Genomic DNA, 17,393 nt, shown 5'->3' on the forward strand with positions numbered 1-17,393 from the left:
TGTGTTAATTAAGAGCTGAGACAATTTAGAACATATTTTTGTGGAAGACCGACATACTAAAATATAAACGGTTTATGAATTATAAAATGTGAAAAACTGCAATTTTTTCGGTGTTTTCGTATCAAAAATATTCCGAACAAATAGAATACCAGCACTACATTACCAGAAAAGTTTGCGCTTTTTAAGCGCTTAGCTCCAAGTTTTGAACTAATCTTTCAAAACCCCAAACCCGTACTTTCAAGATCTGAAAACAGGATTTTGTTATTTAATGACCTTGAAAATGTTGCACTGTGTTATGCTGCAAACGCCAATGATAGTTACGTCATTTGTCCAACCATGGTCAGTAGTGTAAAGTTATGTTTTAAACACTATATTTTTCTTTTGTTTCCTTTGATTTTTCAGTAGTGTAGAGGAAAAGTAACTCACACGTAGATTGTATTTTCCGCTTATGTAACGTTTAATGTGAATATGACTTTGATCAGATAATTTTAGGTTACTGTTTGCTGTGCTTTAGTTCATAGTTGTTGTATACCTGCTAACGATCATTGTATCCTCAGAGATTGCTTTTAGTTTATAGCTTCATACAAGTTGCCAAGCCCCGAATGATGTTTCGAATATCTTGCAATAGTTAACAAAAACACGGTGCTATCAAATCAGAATGCTTAAAATATGCTATCAGTATTTTTATACTTATGTTGAATTGTGAATAAAAATTTACGATATTATTGTAAATATTTCAGTGTTCAGTTTTTTCTTAACTTCTACGTAGTATTATATTTTAGCTTAAAACCTATTTCAAACACATAATAATAGTGGACCGTAAATAAATTGCACTCTTCTGTACTGTGTTTTTAATGGAATTGTTGTTGTTTTACTTATTTGTTTAATCAATTCTTACAGTATCTCAATAAATTCGTTCTAGAATACGGGAACGCAAATTTTTTAACTCAATTATTGTCAATAGGCTAAAATTATACACCCCTATTACACACTTAACGGCTAACAAATCACCTTAAAACTAACATAGTATTTTTTTTTAATCTACTCTTGTAAGCATTGCACATAATGCAGTTCGCGCCAACTCGAACAGATGTTGGCAGCACCCTCTCAGATTTCAATGAAAAATATAAAAAATATTCGAAATTTAAAGTTCATTAAATATTATCATATTTTATTTTGATGAAATTTTGTCTCAAGATAGGTAATTATGTTTACTACCAACCGCCCATACATCGCGAGATGGACTTTTTGAAGGAAAAAGTTTTCCTAACAATTTTGTTTCATGTCTACAAAAAAAAAACTAAGTGAAATTCACAATTTCCCAGATTTCAATGGAACTCAATAAGCGAGTCAATTAGGTATAATCAGTTTAAGTTTAATTATCGAGAGTTTCATATAAAATTGTCTCTCTTGTGACCTACACTGAAAAAAAATCAAAATTTAAATTTGATATTTAAAAAAAATAGGCATTTTTTATTTGAATACATTTTTTTCTCAAGATAGGTAATTGTGTACAAGGATACAAAAAATGGATATGAGACCTTATCGTAAATATTATTCCTAGCTATAGCTATATATTGTTTTGTCTAGCCCCGGGGAGAAATGTGATTTTCCCTCGAAACTAGAAAAAAAAACATAAAGGAATAATATTTTCGATAATATGAGACCTCCTTTTTTGTATTATAAGAGAGAGCTGCCAACTCCGAGTACATTGAATGTGGCGAGAAACGCGCCATGAGCCCTTTTTATATGGAATTCTCGATAATTTAAAGTAAACTGATTAGACAAAATTGATTCACTTTTCAAGGTACATTGAATTATGAGATGATTGAGACTGAGTTTTGTTTAAAAATGAAACGCTAAAAAAATATTTTAGACAAGAAAAGTTTTTGTAAGAAAAACTTTTTTTTTTCCTTAAAAGTGACCATATCGACATGTATGGACGGTTGGTAGTAAACATAATTACCTATCTTGAGACAAAATATATTTAAAAAAAGTACCATTTCTCGAAAACTTATTCATATAGACTTAAGTCAAAAAAGTGTACAAACTTACTTTATCGATCCTAAATGTTTCACAGACGAGATTCTACACGTTTCGCTCTGAACCAACTCGATTTTTCACTTCTAGAACGTTTAATTTTCGGATTTACAAAACGACGAATGTAAGATTTTCAACTTTCGCAACCTAACCACTACTTTCGCCGCCCCGCTGTATGGAGAGACAAAGTGACTTAACCACGAATCAAACAAATCACTACTTGAATCGATTTTACACTGGTAAAAAACGTCGCAAGTAACTGAATAAAATGGCTCATCATTTTGTCATAAAATTCTTGTGTGAAAAAATAGGAACTCCATAGTTTTTGAACGCGAGCCATGTATGCAAAATTTAAGCAATGTACACGTCGAAAAAAAATATTAAAAAGATGATTCATTTTGAAACAGTTTTAAAAGACAGGTTGTGATTCTTCTGAATTAATTTTCTTAAAACCGTATGGAAGTTACGTCGATATGAAAAAGTAATCGGGATTTATTTTTTCAAAACGATTTTAATTTTTGAAAACCAATTATTTTCAGTATAGGCCACAAATGAGATTTTTTCAGTGCTTTTGCTGATGTTCCACGACATGCTTGTAGAGTAGACCTGTTCATATTTTAAAAAATGCCTGGAAATCTACCGGTCAAGCAGTATTCGGAATTCTCATGCCAACAACAATGTCTGGTCAAATTTTCAGCTCATGTGATAAAGATTTCAGTATGCTTCAAGTTGAAAATGTGTTTTTGGGCTTATTTCAAGGTTTGAAAAATCATAACTAGCATGTGGAAAATCAAAACCACTTGCTATTACCACTATTTGAAAGCTAATTCTATTCTGTTAATGTTTTTCGAACACGCTAATAAGATTAAATTGAGTTTTAACATTGTTTGATCCAAATTTGTACTCCGCAGTACCCAGAAATTACAGTTTTCTCCAATATACATGGTATATAAAACACCCATTGGCGTTATTTTTTCAGGCCCTAGTCAACGGGAATCAAACAAAATACATTTATGAATTCATTGACCATCAAAAGACTACATATTGCTTAAGGCAATAAATTACAATACATGCCCAAAGATCGAGCACCGCGTTGCAACCTGATGATTATCACATGACATGTACCGAAAACGAATGAATTGAACAAGTTAGCATTGCTTTTTCTTTCCGAGTGATGGTTGTTTTGATCGCATTTCACTGATCATTTAGAACGATTTGAAAACAATCATCATCGTCGACTGAGAAAAAGCAGTGTTAACGTGTTCATTTTTTGTATTCCTTGAAGCTCACGGTGGTGCCCTTGGCTCACCCACAGTGGATTTACAAATGCACTTTATAATTATCTATTTTTTACAATTTATTTTCGTAAGATAAATGGTAACTTTGAACGGGATTGACTTTTAAATATGCATTGTCATCATGTCTGGAAATTAAAAATACGAAATTTTCATGCAGGTATGTTTTTCAGGGAGAAAACTCCCCAAAAATAGTGATTTTCAAGAACCTCGAGATACAAACCTTCACCAAACTATGTTAAAACTTGCTCCAATCATTAAATCGTGTTCGTAGAATTGGATAAACTACTATGTAGAGGTATTTCCGATAAATTTTGATGTTTCGTTTGGTAGTTATGATTTTTTAAAGCTTGAAAATAGCTTAAAAACACATGATTGATTTGAAGCACAACTAAATATACTCTAAATTGGATGAAATTTTGGCCAGAAGTACATTTTGCAATGAAAAATCAAAGTATTGGTTGACTGGGGAGCTTCCAGACATTTTTGAAAATATGAAAAGGTCTATTGTAGAGTCCTTTAGATATAAACGAAAGCTTAATGAACAGGCTATTTTTATTATTTATTTGGTGTTACATCAATTAACCTGATAAAACCTTGCCAACAATATTTCGCCAATTCACTCGCTTCATGGCCGCTTCTCTCCATCCTCGACTGCGACTCACGCTGTCCTGGTGCACCTGGTCAATACACCTAGCTCGCTGCGCCCCACGCCTTCTAGTTCCGACCGGATTCGTGGCGAACACCATCTTTACAGGGCGGTTGTCCGGCATTCTAACAGCATGCGCTGCCCAGCGTATCCCTCCAGCTTTAGCTACCTTCAGGATACTGGGTTCGCCGTAGAGTTGGGCGAGCTCGTGGTTCTTTCGCCGCCACACACCGTTCTCCAGCACGCCGCCGAAGATCGTATTTAGCACTCGGCGTTCGAAACCCCCAAGAGCATGCAAGTCCTCCTCGAGCATAGTCCACGTCTCATGTCCATAGAGGACTACCGGTCTTATGAGCGTTTTATTGTGGAGACCATAGTAGACACGATTTCCATTGATTTCATATTTCCCGAGTAACATTGTTATCAGCCGTCAGCAATGATCCGAGGTAGACGAACTCGTCCAACACCTTGAAGGTATCCCCGTCTATCGTGACCAGGGTTGGGAAAAAATCTGAAATTCATTCTACAGTAGCCAAACAAAGCCAAACACAGTCAGTAAAGCCAGTGAAACTCACGCCCATCGCTGCTGTAGGAAAAAGCCTTGAAAATTGCAAAACACCCGTTGCTAAGGGCAACCCAAAATTACTGTAGAAAAATGTTCTATTTCTCGCTGCATTTCCCGCATTTAGAGCCTTCAGTGACACGATTTAGAAAATTCATTCACCCAACATAGGCTACTTGATGAGATTCACGTTTTTGAACTACTGTACTGGGAAGAGCCACGTGATTTTCGCAAAATTCAAGCCTACTACTATTACCATTCCCAGCACTGATCGTGACACTGCTTCCTAGGCGGGCCCTGTCACGCTCAGCTCCGTCTACCAGCATGAGCTTACGGCGCATTCACCATTAGCCCGAGTCTTGTTGATTCGCGTTTCAGGTGGGTGAACAAATCTGCCACCGTTTCAAATTTTCTCCCAGTAATAACCAAGCCGTCCGCGAAGCAAACAAATTGTCTGGATCTCGTGAAAATCGTGCCTCGACTCGTGGCTCTCCGCATGACACCTTCAAGCGCAATATTGAAAAACAGGCACGAAATTCCATCGCCCTGTCGTAGTCCCCACCGAGACTCGAACGAACCGGAGTGTTCGTCCGAGATCTTCACGCAGTTTTACATACCGTCTATCGTTGCCCTAATCAATCTTGTGAGCTTCCCGGGAAGGCTGTTCTCGTCCATGATCTTCCATAGCTCTACACGGTCAATACTGTCGTATGCCGCCTTGAAATCGTTGATCAGATTGTGCGTAGGAACCTGGTACTCACGGCATTTCTGGAGGATTTGCCGGACGGAAAAGATCTGGTCCGTTGTCGAGCGGCAGTAGATGAAACCTGCTTGATAATATCCCATGAACTCATTTGCTATAGCTAATAGACGACGGAAGAGAATCACACTCAAGTTTGTCGCCCTTTTTTTAGATAGGGCATATAATGCCTTGCTTCCACTCATCCGGTAGCTGTTCCGTTTCCCAGATTCTGACTATCAGCCGATGCAGATGAGCGGCCAACCTGTCCAGCCCCATCTTGATAAGTTCGGCTCCGATACCATCCTTGTTGTTTTTGAGCTGCTGAATGGCATCCTTAACTTCCCCAATCGTGGGAGCTGGTTGGCTTCCACTGTACGCTGTACTGACGTAGCCATCGCCTTCGCTGTTCTGATCTACTGTGTCTGTGTTCTCAGCGCCAATCAGGCGTTCATCGTAGTGCTGCTTCCACCTTTCGGTCACCTCGAGTCCGTCCGTCAAGATGCTCCCATCTTTATCCCGGTACATTTCAGCTCAGTTTCTTGAGAACGGTACAGCAACTCTTGGCATTCCACCTCTTCCATGCGGCACTTTTTGTCCAGGAACAGGCGGGTTTGCTGTTTCCGCTTTAGTCTGTATCGTTCCACGTTTTGTCACGTACCATGCTGCAGAATTGCAGCCTGCGCTGCATTCTTCTCCCCCAAAACCTCTTGACACTCTTCGTCGAACCAATCGTTTCTTGATCTCCGTTCCACATATGGTCGGCGTTAAGTCAGAGTGGACCAAGTGACATTTTTCATATTTTGAGAAAAATGGATTTAAACTCTAACGCTCTGTAATTTTTGAACTCGTTAAAAATTTGGTTCAATATTTCTAACATCTTTGTGTTACTTTTAAAGAATATAATGTGAAGTGGTTATCATGAAAAATCATAATCCAAACCTTTGATAGAACGATTTTCTGATGGACTATGTGTACTTGGTCCACTCTGACTGAACAATTTCTAGGAAAATATCAATCATTCACCTGACTGCACCTTTTATCGATTTTTATTGATCATCCAAAGTAAATTGGTTCATATTTCTCGCAGTTTACAGCATATTCAAAATCTGATCAAAGTGAATCGAAAGTAAGGTAATTTCGCTTCTAATGAGAGAATAATCCAATTTTTTCAAGTTTTGTCCTTGGTCCCCTCTGACTTAACGCCGACCATATCCGACATTGACTGTTCTCCAGCACTCCTCAAGAGGGGCCCTATCGAGCTCGCCCTCATCCGGCAACGTTGCCTTAAGATGCTGCGCGTACGCATTGGCGACATCCGGTTGTTTCTGTCGCGCTAGATTGAACCGAGGCGGTCGTCGGTACCGTACATCGTTGATGACGGATAGTTTTGGGCGCAGTTTTACCGTCACCTGGCGTCGGTTATGTCGGAGAAGCGCCGTCAATCGATCAAAACGTGGTCGATTTGCGATTCTGTCTGCTGAGTTGATCTCCAGGTGTAACGATACGGAAGGCTGTACTGGAAATAGGTGCTACGAATAACCCTATTCTTGGAGGCGGCAAAATCTATTAGTCGTAGGCCGTTCTCGTTCGTCAGCCGTGGACGCTGAAATTTCCAATCGTCGGTCTGAACTCCTCCTCTTGGCCAACATAAGCGTTCAAATTTCCTATGATGATCTTGACATCGTGGCTTGGGCAGCGGTCTTCTTCTTTATTTTTTATGGCGTTACGTCCCAACTGGGAGAAAGCCTGCTTCTCAGATTAATGTTCTTATTAGCACTTCCACAGTTATTAACTAAGAGCTTTCTTTGCCGATTAACCATTTTTGCATGTGTATATCGTGTGGTAGGTACGAAGATACTCTATGCCCAGGGAATCGAGAAAATTTCCACCACGAAAAGATCCTCGACCAGCGGGATTCGAACCCATGACCCTCAGCATGGTCATGCTGAATAGCTGCGCGTTTACCGCTACGGCTATCTGGAGTCGTTAAAGTTAAAAAGGCATTTGATTCTTACCTTGCACATTCGTTCATTGATCGGCCACCACCCGATCACGCGTCTTTGCATGCACCCATCACTATAAAAGCTGTTACCAGTTTACGTGTGTTGCCGCAGCTCTGGTAGATGGTATGCTTACCTCTAAACGTTCGCACCATTGCTCACACCTCCTGCAGTGCTACGATGCCGAAACCGCGGGTCTTCGGTACATCGGAGAGTATGCGTCGCTATGGGTTTTGCCGATTGTTCTGGTCCGTATTCTTCGTTTACGTTCCTGTGCTGATGTGTTTTAACGGTTGGTTTGCACGACATGACACCAACCTTCTAGATTTTCGGAGGACCATTCCCCCTAAATGTTCGGAAGGCCATAGTGCCACAGTTTAGCTTAGAGTTCTTCTCTTGTTGTGAGCCGCTCCTAACATAGAGTACAGACGCTGCAGGATTGCAGAAGCAAACCCTCCCTCCCCCCTTTCTCTGTCAGCATATGATCAAACTCCCCCCGGCGTTGGTTACCCGATCTTCCCTAAGGTTGCTCGTACCCCGACCAGTACCGCGAGGAAGTAGGGATAGGAGTTGCTGGGCAGGAGGCTAAGGACCACACAAAGGGGTCTATTTTATTACTACGAGGTATCAATGGTACGCCATGGCCAGCCATTAACCGTGAACAGGTTACAGAGTTTATTATCAATCGTGAGATGCACTTTTACTAAAGGTTTCATACATTTTAAGAACATCGTGTTATTTTTACGTTTCTTGCATGCAATTATGCTGATTAGTAAAACACTGTCGCTTTGATTTTACCATTATGGTGCTTTGCCTAATGTAGGTATACCGATTATTTATCATATATTGCACAAGCATAGAACAATAGTATGTCAATCGAATCATATTCTTATTCTTGCTCAGTACTGGTGATCCCAACGAGACGGAGGTGGACGCTATTCTCATTCTAACGGATGATTGTTACATAGTCGCAGAGTACGATTCCCATTTGGATAAGATAGTCCGCTTCGAGAACGTATCGCTGGATAGCCTTACCCTGATTGAGCTCGGCCTCTTCCAGCACAACAAAATGTTCCAGGGCCCGGCACCTGCTCACCTGTGTATTCGCTTGAATTACGCTGTTGACGGCGTAGACGGGTATTTCCACATGTTCCGTTCTCCAAATATCCGATTCTTCAATAACGTAGCCGTAGTAATTAAGAAAACGGAAGAAATCACGGAATCTCTCACGGCGATCGTTGATCTCTTCCGGATTGCACTAGAAAATCGGGGACGTGGTAATGTTCCTTTTCAATGCGGGGGAAGTTTGCAACGGAGAAAAAGCAGGACACTCCTCTCGGTTCCGCCGGGCATTCCTAGGAACCTTTCAGAATCACAGCTGGTTCAAATGGGCTCGAAAGCCTTGAGCAACGTTGCGGGGTCAATTTTCAAAAATTGGCCAAAGTTTGAACCCAACTAAAATAGGCCGCTCGTCTGCCGGTAAAAAGGCAAAGGCGGCAAATCCTGTACCTTACATACATGCAGGCCAAATAGCTGATGAGGCTGAGCGTAGCAGATTCACGGTGGGATCGCGAAGTTCTAGTTTGAAAAAATCCGAAGGTTCGAGCTCGGAGTCCGACGAAGCCGATACGAGTATCTATGAACCAGACGAAGGAGAACTGGTGCAGGAGAATCCGCTGTACAACGAAAACGTGTTTCTGCCTTCGGTGGGAATTGTTATGGGTGGTCCAGGGTCGGCTGGTGGCGATGGCAATCCTGCCAGCATGTTGGTCGACAAGGATAACTTTGCAAAAATGTCGTCCGATGTGTCAACTATGTCGATATCGTCCGTAACTGACCACATAAATATGCCGGCCGGAATGCTCGAGTGTGCTTCGCCGATCCGTGGCCGTAGTCCTACGCCGGAGATTCGAGTCGATGGAGGTACGACCGAGTCAGGAGAAAAAGCGAACATCGAGGGAAGATCTGGAAAGTATGTCTTATTGTATCAATTATGCAGTCGTGGGTGATAAACTGAATTTTGTTTTTTTTTTCTCGTAGGGATCTAACTCTAAATTTAACGGGAAACCAAAGTGAGAATGCATTCAAACAGTTGAAGAAGTTGACGAGTCCGCTATCGAATATTGGAAAAGGACTGCAAAGTTTGAGTGCAAACTTTGATCCAAGGAAGATTTCCGTCAAGGTATGTATTTATTTATTTATTTATTAATCATGAGGGGTCGTCCATTTATTAGGTAAGGTTTGAGATCTCTTGCCTAGACGTCTCCATTTGACTCGGTACATAACTTCCAGTCGCCAGTCACGTATTCTACGGAGTCCTTAGAACGTCCTCAAAAAACTTGATCGAACTATTTTATTCGCTGCTTCCCAATTTTCACGATGTGATAGAAATTTCTTTTTTTTCGAACAGATGAAGCAATTCAATTTTCATTTCTCTTGTTCACATTCCGTCATCTACTTGAACACCGTATTTCAGCAGCCCGCTCGTTATTTGGTTCACTCTAGCGGTTTTGTTGTTTTCCCTCCGCGCGTGCTCGTAGGGAATTCAGGTGAAACTGAAGAAAATAATCGCAGCCCGAACTTGATACACTATGACAAAGTGGTTCATTGCTCCAAACATTATTTTGAGAGCCTGACTGCCCCTGCAAAATCTTCTTAAAACTAGTGCATGATGGTTTTCTCCAAATTTAAATAGTAATTGCTCACCGCGCATCAGCGCACTTCACCGGTCATTGGTTTTCACCAACCAACACCTAACATGCGGAATATGAAGGAGAGGCTTCTGGACTCATCAGTAACCGACTAAAGCTCCCACCAAGAAAGGAGGTGACCAACATCAATTTAAGTGAGAACAGTGTGGGCAAAAGACTAGACACTGTAACGACGGCATGGACGTGACGTGATGACCCGAGACTAATCGAAGCGATGAATCGCAATAGGGAAGTAATTCTCGAACATGCAGGTGGCTGCTGAGCAGCGCGATGTCATCATCGATATCAGCAAGGACTTGAAAAGAAGTCTGCTGAAATTGCAGCAAAGCAAGACTATGAAAAAGCCAATGCACAACTTGGCAAGGTAGAAGGCATAAAAGACACGTAAGTCGTGCCAGACTGAAGTGTTTTCGTTCAAAGGTAACGCGAATATATCAGGTGATATTATTCGATACGTGATTCGAAATAAAGGACCTTCCGGGAAGAACACGTGGTGAAAAGACGCATGGTTTCTAAGGGCAATGTGTCCTACGCGGCTGTCCTCCAGAGCGGAAAAGCTGGCACGAGCCGAGCTCCGCATTCAAGAGGACATGGCAACAATGGAGAGGCCAAGAAAGGGAAGAAAAAGAGCCACGGGATAATCTTAACCAGGCAGTGCATCCACAGGAACCATGGGCGCAAAGTAACAGCAACCCGTGGATACGAGTTGGAAAGAAGAATCTTCTTCTTCTTTTCTGGCGTTACGTCCCCACTGGGACAGAGCCTGCTTCTCAGCTTAGTGTTCTTATGAGCACTTCCACAGTTATTAACTGAGAGCTTACTATGCCAATGACCATTTTTGCATGCGTATATCGTGTGGCAGGTACGAAGATACTCTATGCCCTGGGAAGTCGAGAAAATTTCCAACCCGAAAAGATCCTCGACCGGTGGGATTCGAACCCACGACCCTCAGCTTGGTCTTGCTGAATAGCTGCGCGTTTACCGCTACGGCTATTTGGGAAAGAAGAATGTAAGGAGCAAACCGGAAACGGTGACCAATCCCAAACCAAAAATAGCGAAACGTAGGAACTTGTTATCAAAACGGAGGAGGCGAAATACGCCGAGGTTCTGAAGGCGATGCGAAGCACGGAGAAGTTATCGTCAATGGGCGCAGATGTCCGGAGCATAAGGCGGACTAGGATTGGTGAAATGATCCTAGTCTTAAAAAAGGACGTCAAGCAAAGGTGTGCAGCCTATGAGCAACTGCCACAAGAAGTACTTGGCGACGAGGTTGATGTAAGATCCCTGACTGCAGAAGCGACTTTCCAGTGTAAAAATCTGGATGAGGTCACCGATGCAGCGGTGGTCTCGGCTGCCCTCAAAGAGCAGTGTGACATCGACGTAGCCAATAAGGCCATCCACCTTAGAAAGTGCCCGCAGGGAACTCAGGTGTCGGCGATCAGGCTGCCGTTGCAGAGGCCAACAAAGTGAAGAACTTGGACATACTCAAGGCAGGCTGGTCGGTTTGCCGGTTGAGCATACAACAGCCTCCTGAAGTTTGCTTCAAGTGTTTTGGGAAGGGCCATAAGTCGTGGAATTGCAATGATCCCGACAGAAGTAAGATGTGCCTAATCTGTGTCGACAGAGCAGACAACGGACAAATAACGGGTGGACCCAAATGTCCGGGCACAAGCGGAGTATCAAAGCAGCCAAAACGGAAGCAACACAGTTAAATTTAAACCACTGTGATGCAGCCTAGCAGCTGCTTTAGCAGTCATTCTCGGAAACCAAGACTGACGTGGTGTTACTGTCGGACCCATACCGCATTCCAGTCAACGACGGGAACTGGGTGGTGGATAGGTCTCAACACCTGGCAGCTATAGGGACGACAGGACGGCACCCAATCCAAGAGGTAGTCTCTATCTCAAACGACGTGTTCTATGGCAGCTGTTACGCACCCCAAAATTGTCGATTGAATAATTTTCCCACATGGTCGACAAGATGATAACCGAACTAGTTGAACGGCAGCCAGTAGTGATAACTGGTGACTTTAATGGATGGGCAGTGGAGTGGGGTAGCCGCTGCACCAACCAAAGAGGCCAAATATTGCAATGTAGAGCTGGCAAATGTGGGTACAGTGAGTACCTTCCACAGAAATGGTGCAGTATCGATTATCGACCCATGCTCGAGGTTGGAAAACAGCGTGCTTCGACGGCGACGTACTCACTGAAGCCCTGAAGCGCGAACGGAACACTATGGACCTAAACGGTGAAGAGCTAGTTGCTATGACATCACGAGCGTGTGATGCTGCCATGCCGAGAAAATCCCCTCCTAGAGAGAACAGGCCGCTGGTGTACTGGTGGAGCGAATTATTTGCAAATGCAATCTGCCTTCAGGCTAGACGAAGAATGCAACGTGCACGCACAGAAGCACAAAAAAGTTAACGCAGTGCAGCATTCAGAGAGGCAAAGTAAGGTCCCAAAAAGGAAATCAAGAGTCGAGAACGGGCATACTTTAAAGTGCTTCGATCGATAATCGATGTACTCTTCTCGCATCATCCCACAAGCCCATGGCTCCCAGCGCTGTCTGCGGCAGATGAAGGAGAAGAAGCAACGAGGGTGATGAACGAATAGCTGGTAGAAGTCGAAATAGAAGTCGTGAATTTGCGTCAAATGAGGCACCGGGACCCGATGATATCCCTTATGCTGCCTTAAAAGCGGCAGTGAATGCGGATCCGGAAATGTTGCAACGCTGCGTAGATCAAGGAATCTTCCCGAATGTATGGAAGCGACGGATATTGATGCTACTACCAAAGGCGGGGAAACCACCAGGTGACCCGTCTGCCTGTAGACCAATCTGTCTACTAGATACGACGGGCAAGTTATTGGAGAGGTAGACCCTTAACAGACTAGTACGGAAGGTGCGGACGGCCTGTCCATCAACCAGTTTGTATTCAGGGAAGGTATATCTACTCTGGACGCTATCCAGTCAGTCGTTCAGAAAGCTGAGGTGGCAATCGAGCATAAAAGGAGCGGCATCCGTTACTGCGCGGTTGTCACTTGCGTTCAACTGCGCAAGCTGGGAAGCGATAGCCAACGCACTTCACCGCCTCAAGGTACCGGTGCAGTTGTGTACGCTTCTAGAAAGCTATTTTGATGGTAGCCCAGTAAACACAAACTCGTATACTAAAGTACATAAGAGTACAAAACTGGAGGCGATGATATACGCCTCCACTGTTGTACTCATATATACTATCATATATGATTGCGTGTTTACTGGGAGGATTCTACTGTATGACATAGATGAGGGCCATAAAAGCGTTCGAATTACCGCGGGAGTACCTCAAGGTTCAATACGATGATGTACTGAGGCTGCCTCTTCCGACGGGTAATAAGATTGTTGATTTCACCGACGATATCACCCTAGTGGTCTATGGCGAATCGATGGAGGAAGTAGGGACAACAGCGCACTCTATTTCCATAGTTGAGGAATGGATGAAGTCTAGGAAACTAGGACTGACCCGTCACTAGAGGTGGTGGTGATCAACAACCGCAAGTTCGAGCAACGGGCGCTTATCTCGGTAGGTTATTGCACCATAGAGTCCAAGCGATCCCTTAGGCATCTTGGGGTAATGATTGATGACAAGCTCAGCTTCGTTGAATATGCATGTAAAAGGTCATCTACGGCTATAGCGGCGTTTTCGAGGATGATGTCTGACTGCTCTGCTGTAATTGCCCGCAAACGCAAGCTCCTGGTAAGCGCGGCGCTATCCATACTGAGTTATGGAGGATCAATCAGTGAGGACAACAGTACCCATTATTTCAATGCCTGATTTCAATAATATCACTCATTGGCAGTACACTACCTTTTTCCCATTTCCATAATCTGTAAATCCGCTTTTTCTTACAGACACCAGTGCTACCAGCTAGGAATCCCGAAACACCAACAGCCGAAATACGAAAACTGGAGGAAAAGTGGGACAAAGCCCAGTGCCGCAGCAAGTTGATCGCGCTGTAGACGATGCAGGATCTAGCCATTTCAGTGCTTACCATTATTTAGTTAGTTACCCGTTGTGCGTAAACCGTTTCTTAGCATCGAATGTGCTTTTGTGGAGCTTACTCGTTATATTGGAGGTTGGAAGACTATTTTAGCCATTAAAGCCCTAGAAAATTGTGATTACTTTAGTAATTTTTGCATATTATTCACGCTATACTTTGGACAAAAGTCCCCTTTCCGTATGATATTTCAATCAAATGTGAATCCGATTATATTCTTCAGTATCTAGAATTTTAACAGTATTTTGAGGGTGTTTCGATCTTCATCCGATATAGGCTTTCGTTGTAACCTACGAATATTTAGACCAAAGATCTATACTACTTGTACTGTTAGCCTATATGTGTATCCTAAACTACGAACAAAATTGGACCATTCCTATTAGTATATTACAAATAGCAGCTTGCTTCTGTTCACTAACTGACATCTTTTAACACGCATATTCTGATATTGAAATCACACATTACTCATAGCGTGTGTCTCTAAGGCAAACTATATTAATGAGGCTTATTGCTTTATATTTTTCAAATTGGCTATAGAGAGATTCTTCAAACTTGTCGTAAGATAGAATGTTGTACGGATTCTATGCCGATGACGAAAAAGAGAAGTCAAAATTGTAGTAAAAATAAATTATAGTTTAATTGAAGTTATAATATTTACTATACTTTTGATGTGTTTGTAATAGCACGAATAAAGAACAAGGGTCGCGTCGCATGCTGTTTCCTCATGATTTTTGTGCAAAACGAGCGACACAATGAAAGGCCAAATTTGTTGTTCTTGACCTTTAGTTAATTTTTAATTTTGCGGTTGAAAATATACCTCGAATTTACGTTAGTTTTAAAACCTTTCGCTTAGTTCTTGCCATTGTTATCGACGGTTATTGTGAATTACTAACTACGTTCAATTGACCTCAGTTGGTCATAGCTTTGTTGGGAAAAAGTATTTACCAAAGTCAATTAAAGAACGCATTATTATACAAAACTACACAAAAATAACAATAATTAAATAATTAGAGCTCCTGAATGTGATTATATATCCATTTGAAATCCATCGTACAGTAAGTATTGTGAATTATCTGCTTTTACATAGAAAACTTGGCACAAATGACATTAGTAGAATTTCTAGGGACATACATTTAGCCATCCTTCGTATTCAAGTACCAGGCCTACGACTAGAAAACGAGCGAGATAATTGTTCCTTTGGACATAGTGCATAGGCTGTTTGTGGTTATTGCCGTGTAGGTTGTTGATATTTTTGTGTAAACCTACTCAAGTTGGAAACAGAACAGAAAGTGTTGGTCTGAATATCTTTTTTTATAGCACATAATACCCGAATAATAAACAGCTAGCAAATTATATCGTTCGCTCTGTAGGGGACTTGTACCATTATATAACCAACATGCCACACCACCCAAAAGCAATATCCAAATAGTAGCTGCGAAACAATTTGTGTTTATTTGCTAAAGCAATCCGAAGTTCACTGTAGAAAATCTGGGTTGTAACAGTTCATTCCATTTATTTAGTTAACATCTAAACGGATAACACTGAATCAACAATTTTACGCCACAATACTCGGTTCGTGGCCGTATCTCTTTAAGGCCCAAACGCAATGATAGCGGAACGGCAACGGAAAGCGGAACCGGTTTACCAGCGTGAACTATAACATGCTTGTCGACTCAGTATTGGTTCACTTCCTACGTTGACAGCTCAGTTGAGATGGTGTGATTCATGCTGGCGAACCGGTATCGCTTTCCGTCGCCGTTCCGCTATCATTGCGTTTGGGCCTTTATCCTCGGCTCGCCAAATCGATACGCACTTGATCCGCCCACCTAGCTCGCTGCGCTCCACGCCTTCTTGTACCGACCGGATCCGAGGCGAACACCATCTTTGCAGGGTTGCTGTCCGACATTCTCGCAACATGCCCTGCCCATCGGATCCTTCCAGCTTTGGCCACCTTCTGGATACTGGGTTCGCCGTAGAGTTGGGCGAGCTCGTGATTCATCCTTCGCCGCCACATACCGTTTTCCTGCACACCGTCAAAGATCGTCCTAAGCACCCGACGTTCGAAGACTTCCAAGTGCCCGTAGAGGACTACCGGCCTTATAAGCGTTTTGTACATGGTACATTTGGTGCGGGTGTGAATATTTTTTGACCGCAGCTTCTTGTGGAGGCCATAGTAGGCCCGACTTCGACTGATGATGCGCCTTCGTATTTCACGACTAACGTTATTGTCAGCCGTCAGCAAGGATCCAAGGTAGACGAACTCGTCGTAACACTGCTACCTAGGCGAGCCCTGTCGCGCTCGGCTCCACCAGCTAGCATGTACTTTGTGTTGGACGCATTCACCGCCAGTCCAACTTTTGCTGCGGATGTACAGGTCTGCCATCTTTTCAAATGTTCAGCCGACTACGTCCATTTCATCCGCGAAACAAACAAATTGACTGGATCTCGTAAAAATCGTGCCCCGGCTGTTGAGCCCGACTCTCCGCATAACACCTTCTAGCGCAATCAGGCTTGGGAACTGTGACCACAATTCACCACAGTTCATCGATTCTACCATTCCACCAAAACACAAAGCAGCAGCAACATCAGTACCATCAGGCGTTGCGCTGCCAACGGTTCACACACTGCTTGAATGTTTTTGTCTCTCCACTATGATCGTTTTCGGGCAGCCATCTCAAGGTGAATGATTGAAAAAAATGTTAAATAACTCAATCGCTAATATTTCGCTTGTGTTTTCAACTAATTGAAATCTATTAGCTCTAACAGCAAGAGCACAATCATCCCGTTGCGATACATATAAACAAGTTCAATTTCATGCTGCCTTTATCGAGCAAAAATGCAAAACCCCGAAAACCGCAAAAATCGTGTCACCACTGTGCTCGAGTCATTTCGAATTCGGGTTTGAAAAACGTTGGGAAAAAGAAGAATATAGTTTTGAAGAGCCGTAACATTTTTTTTGTTTTGAACGGTCATGGTTTGCTTTGGATTTTGATGGTCGTGTAGAAACATGTAAATGTAGAGGCGATAAATGTTTGCTACAGTACTTTTCCCATCCCTGAGCGCAATATTGAACAACACACCTTGTCACCTTGTCGTAGTCCCTGGCGGGATCCAAACGAACTGTAATGTTCGCCTGAACCCTTCACACAATTTTGCAAACACCTTCCATCGTTGCACTTATTCATCTCGTGAGCTTTCCGGGAAAGCTGTGCTCGTCCATGATTTCCCATAGCTCTACGCGGTCGATACTATCGTATGCTGCCTTGAAATCGATGGAAAGGTGATGCCTTGGGACCTGGTGTTCAAGACATTTTTGGAGGATTTGTAAAGATCTGGTCCGTTGTCGATCGGCCGCCAACG

The 17,393-nt window shown here is 42.6% G+C and overlaps 1 protein-coding gene across 1 annotated transcript in view; it reads left to right on the forward strand.

The window, feature by feature from the left end:
- LOC5579202 (phosphatidylinositide phosphatase SAC2) overlaps positions 1 to 15,473 on the forward strand; it is a 50,187-nt gene extending 34,714 nt beyond the window's left edge. The window contains 4 exon segments of the mRNA XM_021849449.1: positions 8,192 to 8,705; positions 8,707 to 9,260; positions 9,329 to 9,470; positions 13,888 to 15,473. Of these exon segments, the coding sequence (XP_021705141.1) occupies positions 8,192 to 8,705; positions 8,707 to 9,260; positions 9,329 to 9,470; positions 13,888 to 13,995 (1,318 nt within the window). The 3' untranslated portion in view covers positions 13,996 to 15,473.
- Positions 15,474 to 17,393: the final 1,920 nt, after the last annotated feature.

The sequence above is a fragment of the Aedes aegypti genome, chromosome 1, assembly GCF_002204515.2.
Source record: "Aedes aegypti strain LVP_AGWG chromosome 1, AaegL5.0 Primary Assembly, whole genome shotgun sequence".
Lineage (NCBI taxonomy): Eukaryota > Metazoa > Arthropoda > Insecta > Diptera > Culicidae > Aedes > Aedes aegypti.